General features: G+C 37.8%; 1 protein-coding gene across 1 annotated transcript in view; it reads left to right on the plus strand.

Moving 5' to 3' along the window:
• The window catches only part of TPPP (tubulin polymerization promoting protein), an 86375-nt gene that overhangs the window by 28975 nt on the left and 38386 nt on the right, over window positions 1-19014 (plus strand). The window contains exon 3 of the mRNA XM_072853529.1: window positions 17858-18011. Coding sequence (XP_072709630.1) covers window positions 17858-18011 — 154 coding nt within the window. The remainder of the gene's footprint in view (window positions 1-17857; window positions 18012-19014) is intronic.

Raw genomic sequence — 19014 nt, forward strand, 5'->3', positions numbered from 1 at the left:
GACTTCATGTTATCTACCATGACATTTGTACTCTTTGGAAGTGTTTCAACTCCATTTGTCAAAGCCTTTAAATAAAGAAGATGACAAGATGTACTTTCTGGAGACAGTTATCCAAACAACTTATGCCAAGTGTTGATTAGTTTCCTATATGTGCTTGCTGCAAGTGTAATCTCTTAGTCTTGGAAGAAGTAATTTGCTGAACAGCACAGCTTCTCCAACATACATGGTGATTTTTAAAGGAGTTATAGTATTGACTAACCCCTCAACAGTGTTGTTGAGTTAATTGTCATATGCTGTTGTTTAAGAAAATGAAGCACATAAAGTGTGCCTGATTTGCACATACTCTGAAGAATTCTGGCCAGCATTTCTGCTTGTCATCTTCATTGAGCTTCATCTGAAAATCTGTGAGGCTTTCTGAAGCTTTGAAGAGTGAGAGGATCTGACTTCTGATGCCTCTGAAGGGGTGGACATCCTACCTCTGTAGCAGGGTAGAAAGGCACAAAGACATACTAGTTTTTGTAGCTGTGGTCTCACAGGGCTTTGACCTATGTAGGTGTAGGATAAGGTGTTTAGCAGTGCATAAAGCTTGCTTTGGTTATGTTCTACCCTATCATACTTTGTTTAGTAATTGAAGCAGAGCATTGGGCTGAACCGGTTGTTGTTGAGCTCCTCCTGGTTTTGCTGTCTTTACTGTGAGAAGTTAACTATAAATACATGCATCAAGTACTTAAGCTAGTTTTAAATTAACTACTTGTATAAACATACCTAATAGAGATGTTTTGTGATTAAAAATGACTATCATTTAACCCTGCAAAGGTGTTTGTCCATTGCTTGTTATGGCGCGTTTCCACAGTAGACCTGCACAGGCTGGTATATGCTGTGCCGCACATAGAGCTTAACAGTGTATACATAGATAGCATTGTCTTAATCTATTGTTTTTATGTCATCCTGTTTTCCTGCAAGAGTCAGTTTGCAGTTTTGCTTTATAGGCTATGAGGATATACTTGACTTGCTTATGAACGACATGCTTATGAACTACTACTATCTACCCTACAGCAGTGCTAGTGGAGTGTGAGAGACCAGATGTTGAATTAGCTCCCATGGAAATTCTTCAGTGGTCTTCATTCAGAAGATTTTATCTTGCAAATAAATGGGTATATAAGAATCTGGTAGGTAAGACAGTCTTCTGACATATGCACTGGAATAAGAGCACAGAATTCTAATTCTAATTGCACCATTAACTGGCCACAATTTAGGAAACTTACCCTCCTGTACCAAACATTGCAGGAATGGATATTACTACATTGAGTATCCTTCTTGCACCAAAATACCATATTATCAGCAAATGACAGTTTGAAACAATACTTTACTTTCTTGCTTCAGCCAAATCAGTGGCTTTGAAGAAAATGTCAGCTTCAGAATTGAGATAGTAATTCAGGAAAAAAAAGATGTGAAGCCTTGTTTTCTGAATGTAAGTAACTAAGAGCTGCTAGATATTGCTAATGTAAGAATGTAATAATTCCTGTTTGGAAATGAAACAAAGTGCCCTTTGTACAAAGCAACAGTCAAGAGAGCAGCACATATTTAGCAGTTCGTATTCAAAAGCTGGAGAGTTGTGACCTGACAGAGAACAAAAAAGAGATGCATCAAAAGGGGTTTTGTATTCCTCTTCAAGAAGGTTTCTGATTTGGTTTGGTATGGCTTGTTATGTTGTGAGGGTGGTGTGTGTGTTTTGGTTTTGGGGGTTTTTTTGTTTTGTTTTTTTGAAGGAAAACCCTCTAAGGTATTTAGAGCTTATTATATGCTCTGAACTATTCAGTGGTATCTGATCACAGCAACGTTGTTCAACTGGACTTGTCTGAGGACAGCTTCAATTTCATCCTGGCATGCAAGGGGGTCCTGTGCCCTGATAGATTTTGCAGCAGTTGTAAGAGATGGGCTAAATTTGGCAGAAATTTCCTCTAATAGTTCAGCAACTCTAGCTGCTTCCTTAGTTCAGTCACTGAAGTTATGTTAGACATCTCCAAAATTGTTGGAATCTTTCCCAGCACTGGCTTGATACCTTCCTTCAGTAGCTGTTGGTCTAAGTAAGTCACAGATTTCCAAAATAATGTACACTTGTTCTTTCATAGTCTCCTATCCGCTTTCACAATTCATTCCAATATCTTGGAGGCTTCCCAATTGTTCCTTGTCATTTTGGTTCGTGATGATGATGTCCACAAGATAGAAAACTATGTGGGTAAACCTCCATTTATTGTAAACTTTTGGATCTTTTAAATACAGCTAGTGCTTTGAATTGAGATGTGTGATGTAAATGAGATAATATCTGTATTGGTGTTAACTGTCATAATTGTCTTCATTTCTTTTGGATTGGTTTCAGAAGCACATGAGTCAGCACTGCGAAGACTGATAAACAAACCTTTAACTGAGGGGAGGAGATAGATTCCCATAGAGAATTTGGTCACTGTCCGTTTATAGCTTTCACAAAGTGCCAAAACATCATTGGCATGGACTGTTCTGCAGATTCTGTGGTACAACTGAGATTCCCATTAGTAAAATATGTTTTCCTCTTTGGACACAGAAAGAGGATCAATCTCACTCACCCCGAGGAGGACTGCCTCAAAATCAAAGTGGCTTATTTCTGAAGCTGGATGTAGCTTTATTGTAACTACTTGTTTGGCAGACTTTCTCTGTTAGAGTTATTTTAGGATTTTTAACTTTAGCTTTGGATTTTTATCAAGAAATGGATAGAACTCTGTGGTTTGCAAACCCTCTGTTTTTTTCTCTTCAATCTCTGCTTTGCCTACATCGAATTGTTTAGGTCTCAGAGCTCAAGGGTCTGCACTTATTGCTTGCAAGGTATATTGCACTTCCTGCAGATGTTCCATGTTATGATTAGTAGGGGAATCTTCATTCAGATTGATGGTTGCCTTGTCAATTACTACAACTTTGTGTTGGGATGGGAAGTGCATAGCGATGGCTCTTGAGGTATACAAAATAAGTAAGTAGGCAGATGTGTTAGCTATTTTTTCCTAGGCTGTGCAAAGGTACATATCTCCACAAGATATGGTAAGGAGAAATGATAGAGGCATAGCAGAGGAACTTATTAAAGAATAATCTCTGAATTGGCAATAGCACACATTTGGAATTGTCTTTAGACTTGTGGATCTGTAGAAGAAATAAGGTGCCACCTTTCTCATATGCAAGAGTTACATAGCTTTTGCTGCTGTATAATTTAGCCTGAAGACTTCCAATCTGCATTGACAGCTACCCCTAGCCCTAATTCTCTTTCTGTAGGAAAGAGAAATTTGCTACCGGAGAAATTAATAAGGAGGGAAGCAGTCCAGAACTGGTACTTGACTAGAAGGCATGGATAACAGAAAAGCAAGTATTTACCTCTCAATTTATGTATTTCACTATGGCACACATGAGCAATAATGTTTTGAGACCAGCTACAAGTGTTAGCATAATGTGAGCCTTTTCAGCTTCTACATGAAAAGTCTTGCACTTTTCAGTAGTTAGAAAATGCTCATTGCTCTGTATGTTCTCGTGGGTGTTATTTCAGTGCCTGTTCTGCAAAAGAACAGTAAGATTTTTCTGGAAATGACATTGATGCTTGGGTGAGCAGATAGAATTAGCTTCTGTAATAGATACATGCATCGTTGCTTTATGGTAATGTTGCAACAGAGCTTTTTCCGAGAATGTAGGATATGTATGAAGTCAGACCACTCAAAGCCAAATTAGCTTCTTTGGATCCATACAAAAAATTAAAGCACTGTGCTTAAATAAGGATCCTGTTGACATGACAATTGTCTTACATGTATTCTTTGGTCTGAATGGAAGCAGCCTTCGTTTATGGTTATTTATGGTTTTGGTTTGCTGGGTTTTTTGGTTTCTTGTCACCTGATTGCAGCATCAGCTCCCTGAAAAATGTTGGCCTGTTTGTTTTTCTTGAGCTGTTCTTCACTATGTTTCAGTTTCAGGTTAACTTGAAAGCATTTTATTATGTGCCATGAGAAGAATTCAATGTGTTTGGTGTTCCCCTGTTCATTCGCTGTGGTAAGGACATATCAAAGCTATTGCGAAAGGTAAACGGGGCAAAACTGTGCTCTTGATGTAGAACTTGTCTTCTGACATTCTCTTGAACGCCCCACCTTAGAGAATTAATTTTCAACATGATTTCTGAGCGGGTTACAATTTTGCATATGTGGTTTTCAAAAATATCGTGTTCACCAATTAAAACTCTGTGTTGCTTAAAAACTTTCATTTACATGCATGGTGTTCTAGGTGACTTGTATATAATCTGAGCCAGAAAGCATGATGTCTACCAAATAAGAACAAGAGAAAATTTAGAGATATTTCTGAAAACCTGGAGTACTTTCAGCTATTAGTTTGTTTTGTCACGTGAAGACGATTTAAGAAAAGCAAGACTGAATATTTAAAAAAAAAATTCTTACAATACTTGTTTAAGTTCAGCTTACTTCCTAATTTTTCATATCGGCAAGAATTAGCTTGGACTCATAGATTTTCTGTTTTGTTTCCTGTCTCCTGGTTCCCCTCCCCCCCAACATTTTTTTCTGAATGATAGGAAAATACTTTTTCCACAAATTTTTGTGTGCATTCAGTTTTTGAGTGAACTAACTAGCTTTGTACCTGGTTGAAGTAACTTGATGTTTCTGCAAGTTTGGAGCTGATTGAACAATGCTGTACCCAAAGCAAGAACATGATTTAAAGTGTTGAAATGTCAATTGTATACATCTCAAATCTGTGCAATTTTTTTTCTCTGTGTGTGCTTTTTTTACTTGTGGGCAAAGATTAGGGGGAATATTTTGCACATCAAACAGCTATGGGATTCCTGTTTTCCTTTTTGAAATAGTACAGTTCTCTTTAGGTGGATATATCTTCACATATTCTCCTACTCTCATTGTAAACTGTTTGAGAGACTGTTTTGGCCACAGTCTGCCTGTTTTTCTGTCTTGCTTTTTGTTTTGTAAAATGGGAATGACTGCTGGCAATGCAGACAATTGCATTAGTAAATTTAAGTCTCTAACTGCTGTTTCAGAAGACATGAAGAATAAGAGGGATATGAGGAGCAGGACATTGTTGTGAAAGTTGGAGTTTTAACACAGATTTAAATCCCACATACAAGGAACACAGATTGCTATTGGGAAGATTGGAGACTGCATATTTAGAACTTCCTGTCCAATTTTCCTTTTCATGTGGGAAGGCAATCTTCAGAAGGGGAGGCACGTGCAGTTTCTTCATTATTTCGGTTATACGTCTTGTTTTGCTTGAAAGAGAAATTGTGGTATTTCTACTGTGTGCATACCTGCAGTCTGGAGTCTCCTTTCTTGAAGGCTGTGATTTGGTCCTTGGCCGTTGGTTATGACCAGCAGATGTCTTGTGGGTTTCTCTGCATGTGACCTCTGGATATGGACTGCCATTGTAGTTAGTTTTTCTTTTTTCACTTGGTGTGTCATTCTTGATTTCACACCTTTCTATCTCCATCCATGGTCAATGATTCCCATAGACTCAGCTTGTGCTCTCAGTTAACACCAGCTGTCTATTTTTAATACTGCCACCTTCTCATATTGCCAGCAGAAAATGTTAGCAGATATGCATACATCTGTGTTTTCTCCCTGTCTTCAGGATCACTAAAACAACCCCTCCCACATACACACAAACTTTTTTACTTACATCAATATATCTGACCTCTCAGGAAAGTTCACTATCATTGAGCTGTCACTGGGTTCAGAAGTTCCTTTCAGGCTTATATGTGATTTGCCATGGAAAAAATTCAAACCCTGTGAAATCCTTTGAAAAAAAGGAATGTTGCTGTTGTAAAATCATCTGTCAGTTATATTTTCTTATTATGACAGTCTGATAAAAATCTGTTGGTTTTCAATTCTGTGTTATTAAACTCTAAAGGAAAGTCCCACCTTGGATTAGATTAGACTTACGCTCTGGCTTTCATAGAAGCATTTTTGGAAGCAACGAGCTGCTATCACAGTCCCCAAATACATCAAGCCATGTCACTTAATGTTTAAATTATGTTTCAGAAATAGCTATGCAAAGACATGTCTTATGTATAGTATTAGATGGTATTATACTCTTCTCTCAAAAAAACCCTAAACCAGTCTGTAAGTGGAAATATTTACTTGGAGGGTAGGGGGGAATGTCCTGGAGCTGCAGGGGAGCTGGGTACCTCAGCTATCAGCTAGTGCTTTCTAAATTTCTTGGCCACGAAATATGAGTAAACTTGCTGTGTCTTGGCAGTATGGTCATTAACAAACAGCTGCAGTGCCTGAATAATAGAGTAAATATGCTCTATGTGAATTAAAGGTTGCTTTTTCCATCCCTTTCCCTTCATTTTTCTTGTCTTTGGTCAGTGACTTTTTTTTTTCATACTGAACAGTGTAACTTCTGAATTAGGATGGCAATTTTGTCAGAGGCCTCACTGGAACAGAGTATTCCAGACATCTTTCCCTATAGAAACAAGCAATAAAATGTTCACGCTGCACTTGTAGTTTTACTTGAGCTTCATAGTGATTTAAAAACATGTCCCTGCAATACACACCCTTTGCCTTGCTACCATCTTGCATTGTTCTTTTCATGCCGCTCTGATGTGGATTGGCCCAACGTAGGTGAAATGGCCGTTTTGGTAGCTATAAAGATCCTGCCTGGGAATTAAAAAAACTTCATTAATATTAGACATTGTAAAGATATGGAGCTAGGCTTTTTGCTGAAACATCACAAGATCCCAGGAGGAAAACAAGAAAGAAATTCTAGGAAAGTTAGCAGCACATAAAAGTGGTTTGGTTTTTTTTAAATGTAGTTTTAAGGAAAAACTGAGAGGAGAAAAACTTTTGGATTATATGTTGCTAGAAAGAAGCTTGGATCCTCACTGTTGCTGCATAATAATGAGTTGGATTCAGTTATTATTCTGTTCCTTTTGCAATAGTTTACTTTCAAGGTCAAATTCAGTTCTTAATGAAAGCATAATTTAAGCTCTAATATCTTGAGACTTAATGAGTTAAGAACTTAATATGTCAGGTCCTATTTAATAATGCCACTGTTTTTTGACCTCTTGTAGTTGTGTTTGAATTTTGTCTGAATAGAGTAAGATGTTGTGTCATATAATCATACAATATCTAGTCCTTAGTGAGATACTGAGCTTTTCTGTTCTGAGTCTCCTTAATAAAAATAGCACTGTCTTATGTAACTGATTTTTACTGTGGAGATTTCATTTTTCTTTCCTCTATCAAATGCCACATTCTGTTCTTGGTTAACTGGTCCCATCAAAAGAGGTAACTTGTCTTCCCTGAATGTCAACACAGTCAAAACATAGATACTGCATGTGGGGAGAAAGCAGTAGGGAAGATTACTGGCTATCAAAAGCCTGAGGGGACTAGGTGCTAACACAAAAGTCCATTGGGTTACCTCTCTTTTCCTGTCTCTGATTGTCATGTATTTATACAAATTCAGGTTAATAATATAACAGAAGTCCTGAAAAATAGCTAATAATCTGAAAGCTGTCCTTGAGACTCTTTTTCTTTTCATACTTATGAACAATTTTGTATAGTTTCTATGCATTAACTGCTTGGGATCAAATGCATTCACTTTTGCTTAGAGGACGTTTGGCCATGCAGCATTGGCCTTGCCCGCGGTCATGGCTTGTGACAGTATTCTAGCTTCCTTTCAACAGTGTTTGTGTTGGACATTGTTTCATTGTATGTAGGCTGGTCTCCTTTTTAACCAAATATTTTCACACTGCTGGGGAGAGTGAATCAAAATAAACCTAGCTGCTGTGGGGTTTTTTTGGGACATGAATGAGATGTGTCAGCTCATATGGGATTGCTGGTGAGCTCTAGAAGGATGCCTTATCTGTGTTTCCTACTTTTCTTTCCCTGGGTTATCAAGCACCTGTGTTCATGTGCACCTCTTTAACTGGCAGAGAAATTACAGGTGATGTTCGTTCTTCGCCCTGTCCTCTCAGCTGTAATGCCTTTGCCATAAGCCTCTGCACTTCAACAGCAGAAAGAGCTTTTGAAACTGCAGTGACTGTGTCAGCTTCTTCAGCCCTCTGAAAGATAAAATGCTAAGTATTATTATAAGAAAATAGCTTCTTATCACTAGCTTGTGTAGTAAGCACAGCCTGCAGAAGACAGATGAAATGATTAGCTATTGAGAACTGTCAGTAAATCTTCAGCTATCCTTAACTGCTTTCATTTATTGGTATGAGGCTGACTTAATGAACACTATGACATCATCTTCTTGGATTTTCATATTTTGGATGGGCCTAGCAGTGTCCCTGGCAGCTGTGAACTGTGTTAGGTTGTTACACTGTGGTTAACAATTTCTGCTTCCTTCCCCTATGATCTCTGTGTGTGTGCCCAGCCTAGTCCATATCCTTAAGCTGACAAGAACCATAGAGAATGGCAAATAAATTGAGCCCTCTGGAGAAGAAACCAGTGTATCTGCAGAAGCCTGATTCTGAGGCACTGTCTTCCTGCTTCAGCGCTAGTTTGTCCCCTGCCATTTGGGTCTAAGACCTGTCTGCAGCCTCTCTTTTTTTTGCTGTCCATTTCTTACATCTTTCTGTACTTTGGCGAACTTCCCTGCGGCTGTCACTCACCCCTCCCATGTCCTTTAATGTCTAACTTCCACCTGAGTTGCGCTGACAAATAGTGCCAGTCCTTCATGCACCTGAAGGGTAGATTTCTGTGTTACTGAATGACATGCTCTGTAAGATGCATGTCATTTATTGGATTATTTCACAGAAGTAGGCAGCATTCTAAGGATAAAAGCAATATTCTTGTGATAAAATTACTATCTTTTATCCATTGTGTGTGTACAGTTATTACATTCTTTGTGTACAGTCCAGGGGATTGACAGCCAGAACATCTCTCTTCTTTGTATGATACCAGTTAAAAAGGAAAAGTGGAAGTCCTCCCAGACTACTTGGTAGTGCACGTTTCTATCTCTTTTCAAACTCGAGTACATGCCTGTCATAAGAAATGAATTTGCAAACTGCTTCGGTGTAAATTGGGGCATGTGCTTTCTTCAGGCTTCACAGAGTTTTCCAAATACTTCCTTTGCAGCTTTTTATCAGTAGCTAACCATTACATGGATCTTTATTCCTAAATATCCAGGTATAACATTATTTTTGTTCTCTTAAACTGAAAAAAAAACCAACCCCAAACAAACCCCAAACGAGTCGATTCTGCTACTCTTTTAAGCTAATTTCTTCTCTTCCTCTAAGCCCTATATAACCATCAGACCTACTTTCTGCTTGAACTTTTTCTTTTCCTCATCTCCCTTAAATCCCAGTAATCTCTTTAACCCCTTTAAATCATTCTGGGAGTTGCTTTCCTTTGGAGGCTTTTACCTACTACATGTTTTTGCCAAGTCATTTTCTTTCTCTAGTTCCCCTCTTCATTCCCTTCCCAGTACTATTTTATCTGATAGGCTCATAGCTTTTGGGTCTGCCTTTTTTTTTTTTTTAACATCAGATTTTATTTTAATGGAAATGAATTTTGACTGTGAGTGAAGCACATAGGAAGAAAGTGCTACAAAAATAAAGCCAAGAGGAGAAAAAGGTTAACTTCAAATATAGGAGAAGAGAGTTTTCATGAGAGAAGCCTAAAATATTTATGTTAAAATAAAGTCTGATAAAGATATCAACTGCTGGTTTAGTGAGCTGCTGAAGTCCTCTTCCTTCAGATTTTCAAAGCATGGTGGTTCACAAGCTGTCACAGTTTCAGATACTTAGAATGAACTAGGTGCAGTCTGCTTTACCCTTGCTCAGTAATGAGACAAAAAGCACCTGGAGGAAAACTGGCACTTCCAGGTTCAGTTCCTGAGTGAATGATGTGTGTTCTTCTGCCCTTGCTGCCCACTCCCTGAGTCCAGAGAGGTTTCTGCAAGTCGTGACTATTGCTGTGATACAGAGAGAGCATTTTGCACTGCATTTTGCATTGTACCTCTCTTCTTGCTTTGCTCTCCTGGAAACTGATGATGGCATTGCCTTGTGATTGTGGGGTATATGAAGCCATACAGTCCAACTCCTTATGTCTGACTTGGCCAAGATGCTAGAAGTTATGTTTATAGAGTAATTGTGAAGGTCATCTGGATATCCTTTGTTAGTCCTAATCAAGGGAATCCACTTCTGGTAAATAGCCATGCACTCAAAGGTGCCTGCATTCCAGAAGTGACCACTACCATAGCTGAAGATGTCTGTTGTATCTTCTTCCTAGGATCATTTTTCTGAGGATATTTTCTGGAAAGATATCTTCTGGAAGGACATCTTCTTTCCTAACAATTCACCAATTTACTTCTGCTTGCATCAACATCCAGATGTCTAATTTCAGTATCCCAGTTCTACCAATTAATGGGGCAGAAGTCTCTGATGCAAGGTGATACGTCAAGTTTTGCTTTTTTGAATTGGTTCTTTTATAACCACCTTTCTTTAGAGCTATTAGATAGTGCAGCACAAAGAATCTGATCAAACTGTATTACAGTGTCTTTCCTTCCCTGCCTTTCAGCTATATTTGTCAAATTTTTACACAAGTCTCTGCTTTGGGTTAGTCACACTTTGTTCTGTTTTATCCAAGAAACTGCATTCTCTTTTTGTTTGTAAGTTTTTTGCATTGTATAGCTAAATTTTGTAATTTCATTCTTGACTGATACATAGCAAGAAACAGATCTTCACAGGATATGTTAAATACTCCATTAGATTGCAAGGTTCTAGCAGCCTGGTTAGCCTACCTAGGGTTCTAGCTTTAGTTTGGGAGTTTTTTTGGCTGTGAATTGTGGGGCTGATGGCCAGTAAAAATGCTGGGCTGTGTAGCCCAAAGAGAGCAGAAAGTGAAAATTGTAAACTACAAAAGGAAAAAAATAAACTACCAGTCCCGTAGCATAATCTGGCTCCGGGTTAAACAGATTAGCCTTGGATTTTGTGCTGGTAACATTATAGCAGAGATTCTTGGAAAAAAGAATACATCTGTTAGATGAGTGATATATTTTGCAGAGACCTGTACAAACCTTTTTTGCTTCAAGGAATTTGTCTGTAGTACATTTTTACTGTCAACGTGTACAGTACAAGTACCACTAACCATTACTATTAATGTACATTATGTTTATATGCTACATCAAGAAGGCTTGGTGTGTTATCACAAGTAACAAGAAAAGAATAAATGTCAGTTCTACTTAACGAACAGGAGTGAATGCTTTGGGAAATACCACAGTAATAATCATAAAGTTGCTGCTGTAAAGTGGTAAATTAGAAAAATATATTTGCATGAAAATCAGGGGCTTTCAGCTGTAGTGAGTTTTTAGTATGGCAGATTGCTCTTGGGGAAAAAAGTAAAAAATTCTGGACAAGTTGAGCAAGTTCTATCTATTATTTCTCTTAACTTAAAAAAAAAAAAATGAAACATGTTTTAGAGGAAACGCTTCATATTTCCCTTTGTTTGTTGGTTAAGATAAAGTAGAAGCAGCTAAAGTTTGAAGTCTGGTCTAAATGCCATTAGGAAATATGCCTTTGTTAGGGTTTAGGGTAAAAGTCTGACTTATGGTCTGTTCTTAATGTTATCATGACACCTTTATATGATTAATTTGAATAATTTAAATTATTAATTTGATAATTCAGGACTGTTTCTTAGTATTTGGTAAACAGTTACATACATGGATGTGGGAGCAGTAGTGGCAAATCAGAAATTGCCTGATTAAATTTATTGTGCCAGTAAGTCAGAACTGTGACAAATAAGCCACTCGGGCACTCTATTGCCAGCACAATCTTTCATTCTGTCTTCTGAAGGAATGAGACTGCCTTGGGAAGGGAATAAATATAGGGAGTACCCAAAATCCTGTTTGTTCTGATTTACAAGAGAGAATGCTGTTGAGTTCTGCTTGACTGCTTGGTCGACTGAGAGACCCAAGTCCATGGTGAATTAAGACTAAATAAACCTTACAAACAAAACTCCTTGTACAAGAGCTTATGCAAAAACATTTGTTGGGCTCCCACCTCTACTTATGCTGTCAGAGCCTTGTCAGACTTTCTATACTCCTTAGACCTTTGTGGGTAGATGACAACTTCCATGGCAAAACAGTCCTGATTAGTGTATCCTGCTGTAATCCTCTGGCATGCTAGCAAGAATAGAAGCTTCTCTGAGTATTTTTACATCTTCTTTCCCCTCTTCATTCTAAGAAAATTGAAAGGAAAAGTGACCTTTTGGGATGGGAGTATGGGATTACTTTTGGTAGTTCAGAGATGATGACAGAAAACTACTAAGTTGGAGACTTTGCTGTATTAACACTGAACTGTAATAGTGCTATGGAGATAAAGATTTCTAATATTGGTCAAGGATTTTCTGTATTGGGTATGTGGAGTGTATTTGTATAGCTTTTCTTCTCTTTTCAGCTAAAATTATAGACAACTGTTAATCCAAATAGGATTCAAGTCCAGACAACATAGAAGTATTAATTTGCAACAGTACGCTTTGGGCCAATGTAGATTGTTCTTTTACACTTTACGTTCACTATGCTGATGTCCAGGCTCAGAACTGATGCTTTTACGTATTTGAACTTGGGCTCCCAAGAGCAGACTGAGGAATGCAAGCTTTAGTTCAGAATCTCCCCATTTGTAGTCGTTACATGTGGAGAGATCCATCAAGGAAGGGGAAGTGAGGGGATGCTTCCTAAAATTCTTCTGATTATGTTTAGTCTGTTCCCAAAGGTAGGCATAGATACAAGCAACTTTCATGAGTGTACCATGAATACACTGTTTCCTCCACCGAAGGATGATGCATTAGAGGAATTCTGTCTGTTGTAAGAAGCAGAGCTTAAAATAGAATGGCATGTAAGAATGTATCCTTCCTAAACATAAAGGTTTCTTGTGTCATAATAAAGTACAGGGCTTTAAAAGAGGGACATTAATAATATAAATTTTTATATTTTGTTCTTTTCATTGAGGTGACCAACCTTATGACGTCTGTTTTTGTAAAAGCCTTCCCCCCCCTCCCCCATTGTTACTATTTTCCATTTTGTCTCATTTTCTGGTGAGATAGTTTTAATTTGCATTTCCAGTGTCTGATTGAGTTGTGTTTCTGTAGCTGTTCACACATTCCTTCTATTCTATTCAACCTTTTTTTCTTTTTTTTTTTCCCTTCCCCTGACACCCCCCCCCCCCCCCCCTTCCTTTTTTAATGTGCAGTATTTTACCTTCTTTCTAGGTCTCTCTTAACTCTCTGGAGTGCTAAACCTAAGAGAAGAGTGTTAACAGCTGAGAGATCGCCCTTGGCGTACTTAATTGTAGACAAGTTATTTGAACTTGTAACACTTGGAAAATGAAAGTTAATGTATTTGTTTTGTTATTCCCATGGAAACGAGATATTTATAATGAGCTTCTAAAAACAAGTTACAAATATACACAAAGAAGCTGATTCTTTGTAGCAATTGCTTAATAGAAAGAAACTGATTTGGGGTTTTTTAGTTGGCTTTTTTTAGTTTAACTTCATGACCTCTGAAAAGCTAGTGTCAGGAAGGGGCTTCCTGAGTGTGAACAGGGCATTAAAAAAGGTGGAAATAAACTGAGGGTATGACTGCCTTATGTGTCATGCAGTGTTCATAGTATTATAATTTTTCATAGAATCACAGAATAGTTTGGGTTGGAAGGGACCTTTAAAGGTCATCTATTCCAACCCCCCTGCAATGAGCAGGGACATCTTCACCTAGATCAGGTTGCTCAAAGCCCCATCCAACCTGACCTTGAATGTTTCCAGGGATGGGGCATCTACCACCTCTCTGGGCAACCTGTTCCAGTGTTTCACCACCCTCATCATAAAAAAAAATTTCTTCCTTATATCTAGTCTAAATCTACATTCTTTTAGTTTAAAACCATTACCCCTTGTCCTATTGCTACAGGCCCTACTAAAAAGTCTGTCCCCATCTTTCTTAGAAGGCCTCTTTAAGTATTGAAAGGCCACAATAAGGTCTCCCTGGAGCCTTCTCTTCTCCAGGCTGAACAACCCCAACTCTCTCAGCCTTTCCTCATAGGAGAGGTGTTCCATCCCTCTGATGATCATTTTTGTGGCCCTCCTCTGGACCTGCTCCAACAGGCCCATGTCTTTCCTGTGCTGAGGACTCCAGAGCTCGATGCAGTACTCCAGGTGGGGTCTCACCAGAGCAGAGGGGCAGAATTACTTCCCTCAACCTGCTGACCATGCTTCTTTTGATGCAGCCCAGGATACAGTTGGCTTTCTGGGCTGTGAGCACACATTGCCAGCTCATGTCCACTTTTTCATCCATTAGTACCCCCAAGTCCTTCTCTGCAGGGCATTTTTGTGGACCTGGAGGGGCCTTAGCCTGTGGCTTAAGAGTGTGTAAATCAAGAGCTATGTAGATTCATTGAGAGACTTTGCCTCTGTCATTTCTACCTACTCAGTCTGTTTTCTCCTCTGCATTCAACCCATGACTGTACAGATAGAAGAGGGGATAGGAGCATGCTGTCCTGCTGAGTAACAGTGATGACAGCAGCTGCTCAGAGCTCTTTGAGGCCTGCCTCTAGAGACAGGAGGGGTTGTAGCATTGCTACTTGATAATTTAGATGCTATGGCACATGGCATACATGTACTGCACATGGCATACCAAAAGTGCCAGAACATGTTGTGAGTTAATCAAGAGTTATGTTCTTAGGGTTTTCCACAAGACTTGGTGTACCTTGCAACTGTAGAATTTTTTAATTAATTATGATGTTTTTCAAATGGGTTTGATAATATTGTAATAGATGGGAGTGGGAGAGAGAATGTTTCTGGAGTGTAGAAAAAGATAACAAATTTCAAAATTAAAGCAGCTTGCTTTAGGAAACTTTTACGTGGGATATAGTTCCAAAAATTCGTTTACTCCCAATCCCATTTTTAGTGTCACTTCAATTAATGTTTTTTGCTGGTAAAGAATATCTGCCACAATGCACATTTCTTTTTCTTTTGGGTCCAGCAGCAATACTACATTGCTCATATATGTATCCAATTTGTGGTTACACCTTAAGCTGGAGGGAAAAAACCTCATTTCCTTTCCCCATGTTAGTGTGACAGGGAAAAGACCAAATGTGAGAGATAGGAATGGCTATGTCTTAGACCAGAAGGAGATGTTTGTTCCTCTTGGCACCCTTATGTATGTATTTTTCCTTTTAATACAAAACAAAAAGTTGTGCTCTTCTATTTGATAAGTACAGAACCAAAAATTCTACATGTGTTAATAAAAATAAAAGGAGTCAACATGAACTTCAACAATTTTTGCTGAAAGTGGTCATTCTCTTTCCCATTGTGATGATCCTGACTTGATGATCCAAGCTAAACTGTAGCAGTCCTGATTGGAGACTGCCAGGTAACCTATGTGCTACAGAAAACTGCATTTGAAAGGTCTGTATGTTAGACTTGGCTGTGAGTCTGTAGTGAGCAAGGGCCTTAGTGTGGTGTTATGCTGAAGCTTTGCAGTGATTGCCAGTGCCGTCTTTCTAAATGAGGGGGAAAAAAAAAAAAAATGAAGTCCTGACCTTTTGAGCTAGTTAAAAGTTCTTGGACATGTTTCATCAGAAGAGGGATGTTAATCCTATTAATGAGAATCCTGGATAAATTCCAAGTAGTTAATTGCAGTTTATTCCATGTGTCTTTCTAATTAATGAAATACTGGATTATATTCTTCATTTCCACTGTCATGATGTTCTTTTACTAGCTAATTCCATGAGATACTCCAGCATACGCTTCACCTAAAGCAGATAAATAGTTGCAAACTGCAAAGTTTGGTCAAAAAAACAGGTGAAGTTTATTTCTGGCTAAAATAGGGAGTGTGAGGGATGTAAGGATTTGCTACATGTTGGGCTGTGTTGGAAATAGAGGATACTAGGAATGAACAGTATGTAAAGGGTTGCGTTAATGTTGAGTTTTGTTGTGAATAACCAATTTCTCCTTGTTTTAAAAGCCTGGGATAACATTTCATTTTGTGTTTAATTGAAGTAGGAGTCACTTCCTAACTGTTGGTGTCTAAAACTGAGAAATCTCACTTCCCCCTTTGCTACCCAGTGGAGGCACCCTCCAACTGAGGGGCATTTGACCTCTGAAGGTATCTGAGAGAAGACCAAAGTCAATGATAGATAGATGAATTGCTCTTCACAGTGGCTTTTTGTGATGCTTGAATTAAAATTAGATTTTATAGGTTTTTTAGCCTGAGACTTCTGTTGCCAGTGCACACTTTCTCTATCCTTGCATCTATCATTTATTCCTGTATAAACAGCTGTCACTGTTGAAAGGACTGGTCTGGGTTGTGTGGTGTTTTGGGTTTTTTGTTTTTTTTGGTTTGGTTTTTTTTCTGATTTGCTTGAAATGCTCTCTAAATTGGTATAAAAAGAAATGTTTAAGTGGCAAACAAAACTTGTGTAGTAGCATGTTTCCCAGCAACATGGACTCTCAAATATTTCTTTGACTTTGAGGGTTTCATAATGTTGTAAGCAACTGGAAACATCTTCTGCTATTAAAGATGGTACTATTTAAGGTTACATCAGCATAAGTATAAGAACATCTTTTTGAAAATTTATCTATTTGATCTGTTAAATTTTAGCTTAAAATGTATGGCTTAATTTTGGTGTGTAAATTCTTGTTCTAAAGATCAGGGAATCTGTAATTTAATAATACAGGAAAAGGTGTGTTTTGTGTGTGATATAATTAATAGAAAAGAAAAATTTTATTTTTTTTAATGGTGAATAATCTCACTAATGCTGTGGCCTCATACCTGAATTTTAAAATGAGGAACACTAAAGATAGTTTCATATTAGGGAAAAGAAAGGAACACAGTGTGTACTCCACTACATTATCTCCTGCCTAAACTGAATATTTTAAAATGCTAGAAAACAGACTTGTATTAATCCCCTTTTGGTTAAATGCATCTCTGTAGTGAATGTTGAGTTTCTTTGTAAGAGTTTTATCAATTGAACCCTTTGGCCTGATGGGTGTGAAAGACCTGCAGGAGTGACTGTATAAACAGATGTTTATAAAGTGTGAATTTGCCACTCTACTTGTCAGATTTTGCACTGTATACTGCTATAACAAAATCTTCTCCACTAAAAGTAAACCTAAGCAAGTAATTTACTGGTGTGGAAATATGGGCTTCCTATTAGTGTAAACAACAGCAAGTCTTCAGCTCTGAATTTCTGGGGGGTTTTATGAGTTTATCAAACGGCTATATTGTGTTTTCCATGAACCTGTGAATGTTTTATGAAGGTGGTGGTCTAAGAAGGGAAACAGGTATTGAATTTAAATGCATTACTTTAAAATTTGTCAGTCTTTCATAAAGGAGGAATTTCAAGTTTTTAAATGCTTTTCAATAGTTTGCTTTACACAACAGCATTATTCTTCATTTACTTGTGAATACATGAATAGTGACCTATGAATAATACGTGATAACTAGTTATTCAAAGAGAAATAAAAATATTAAATAACAAAACTCACCTAAGATGCTTCAGTTCTTGTCTTTTAAGCATGCAGGCTTTACTAGTGATCAACCAAATTATTTGATTTGTTGAGCTGCAAGCATTCTGACAGCAGGCCAGGTCCCTTTATTTCCTCTTTATTTCTGAACGTTCATCAAGGGAATTTTCTAAAGCGCTATCCTACTGATGTACTTAAAAAAGAAAATTATGTTCCTGGGATATATTTTATTTGACACCATAAATGGGCTGCATGGGTCTTCCTGTTCTGTTGCAGTTTTCTGTTGTTCACTGTGGTAAACTGAAACCATTCTGTTATTCTTGGAATGCTTGTTGTGCTCTCTTGTAATTTCTTTCCATTTCTGTGTGTTTCAACAGGGGAAAGTCTTCCAGAACTATCACTTTTGAGCAGTTTAAGGAAGCTCTTCAAGAACTCTCCAAGAAGCGATTTAAAGACAAGAGTGATGAAGAAGCAGTTCAAGAAATATATAAACTAATTGAAGGAAAAGCCCCGATTATATCTGGAGTAACGGTATGTTACTGATCTAATGGATGCATTGTTCTAGCTGTCCTTTGTTCTACTGCAGTGTTCTTATATTCACCTGCTTCCCTTTACAATCCACAAATCCAAGCATTGTGCCTCTGTGGGCCTGAAGGCAACAACCGTGCTGAGCTGAGTGGGAGCAAAGATTATGCAACAGCTGAGTATTGCACTATTGTGTATTCTTGTGTGGCACTGTCATTGCTTCTGCTAGGAATTGTAGTACCACCTACCAGCACAGTCAGGAAAATTCAAGGAGAGCTCTTGTGTGTGGTTAGAACATAGAAACGTTCATGAAGAGTGGTGTATCCAAATCAAAAAGAGTAGAAGGGAATAAAATTTAGAACCTCGTTAAACTGTTCTAAGATATTGTGTGAAATACCAAAAAGACTAAAGCAAAGACATCTTAAAAAACATTTAATACACCATGTGAATCCCAGAACACTGGAAAGCTAGGAATAATTATCATGTGGTCTGGTCTCTGTTTTTTGTTTGTTCCAAGTCTGTCAGAACTATAATGTTCTTTCTCTTTCTTTTTCTTTCTTTTTTTAAATATTGGCATTAAGCTTTATATATGAAAAGGAAGTTATAAAGCCTTGTGTACATAAGTTTGGTTGTCCTTTTAAATGCTCAGGTTAGGCAAGCTTTTACCCTGTAGTTTAGGAGATACTGGAGTGTTTACCATCAGCTTGAATAGTCCTGTCAATTTAGTTCATCTGCTTAGAATTTGTGATCCTGCTGAATTTTGGCTGTAGAGTTGTGATTGAAAATCTAATTGTAAATAATCCTTCCAGAAATTGGTTCTGCACAAATGAACAGTGGAAATGTCAAATGGAGAGATCTCTTTTGAGTTGTACCATTTGTCAGATTTTTACAAGATTTTATTTTTACTCTTGTACTCTCATTTGAAACAAGTGGTAGTGTTGATACAGACTTAAAATAATGAAACTTTCTTTTTGTCCTTAACTCATTTTAGTGAGTTTGAATAACTTGC

The sequence above is a fragment of the Ciconia boyciana genome, chromosome 2, assembly GCF_034638445.1.
Source record: "Ciconia boyciana chromosome 2, ASM3463844v1, whole genome shotgun sequence".
Lineage (NCBI taxonomy): Eukaryota > Metazoa > Chordata > Aves > Ciconiiformes > Ciconiidae > Ciconia > Ciconia boyciana.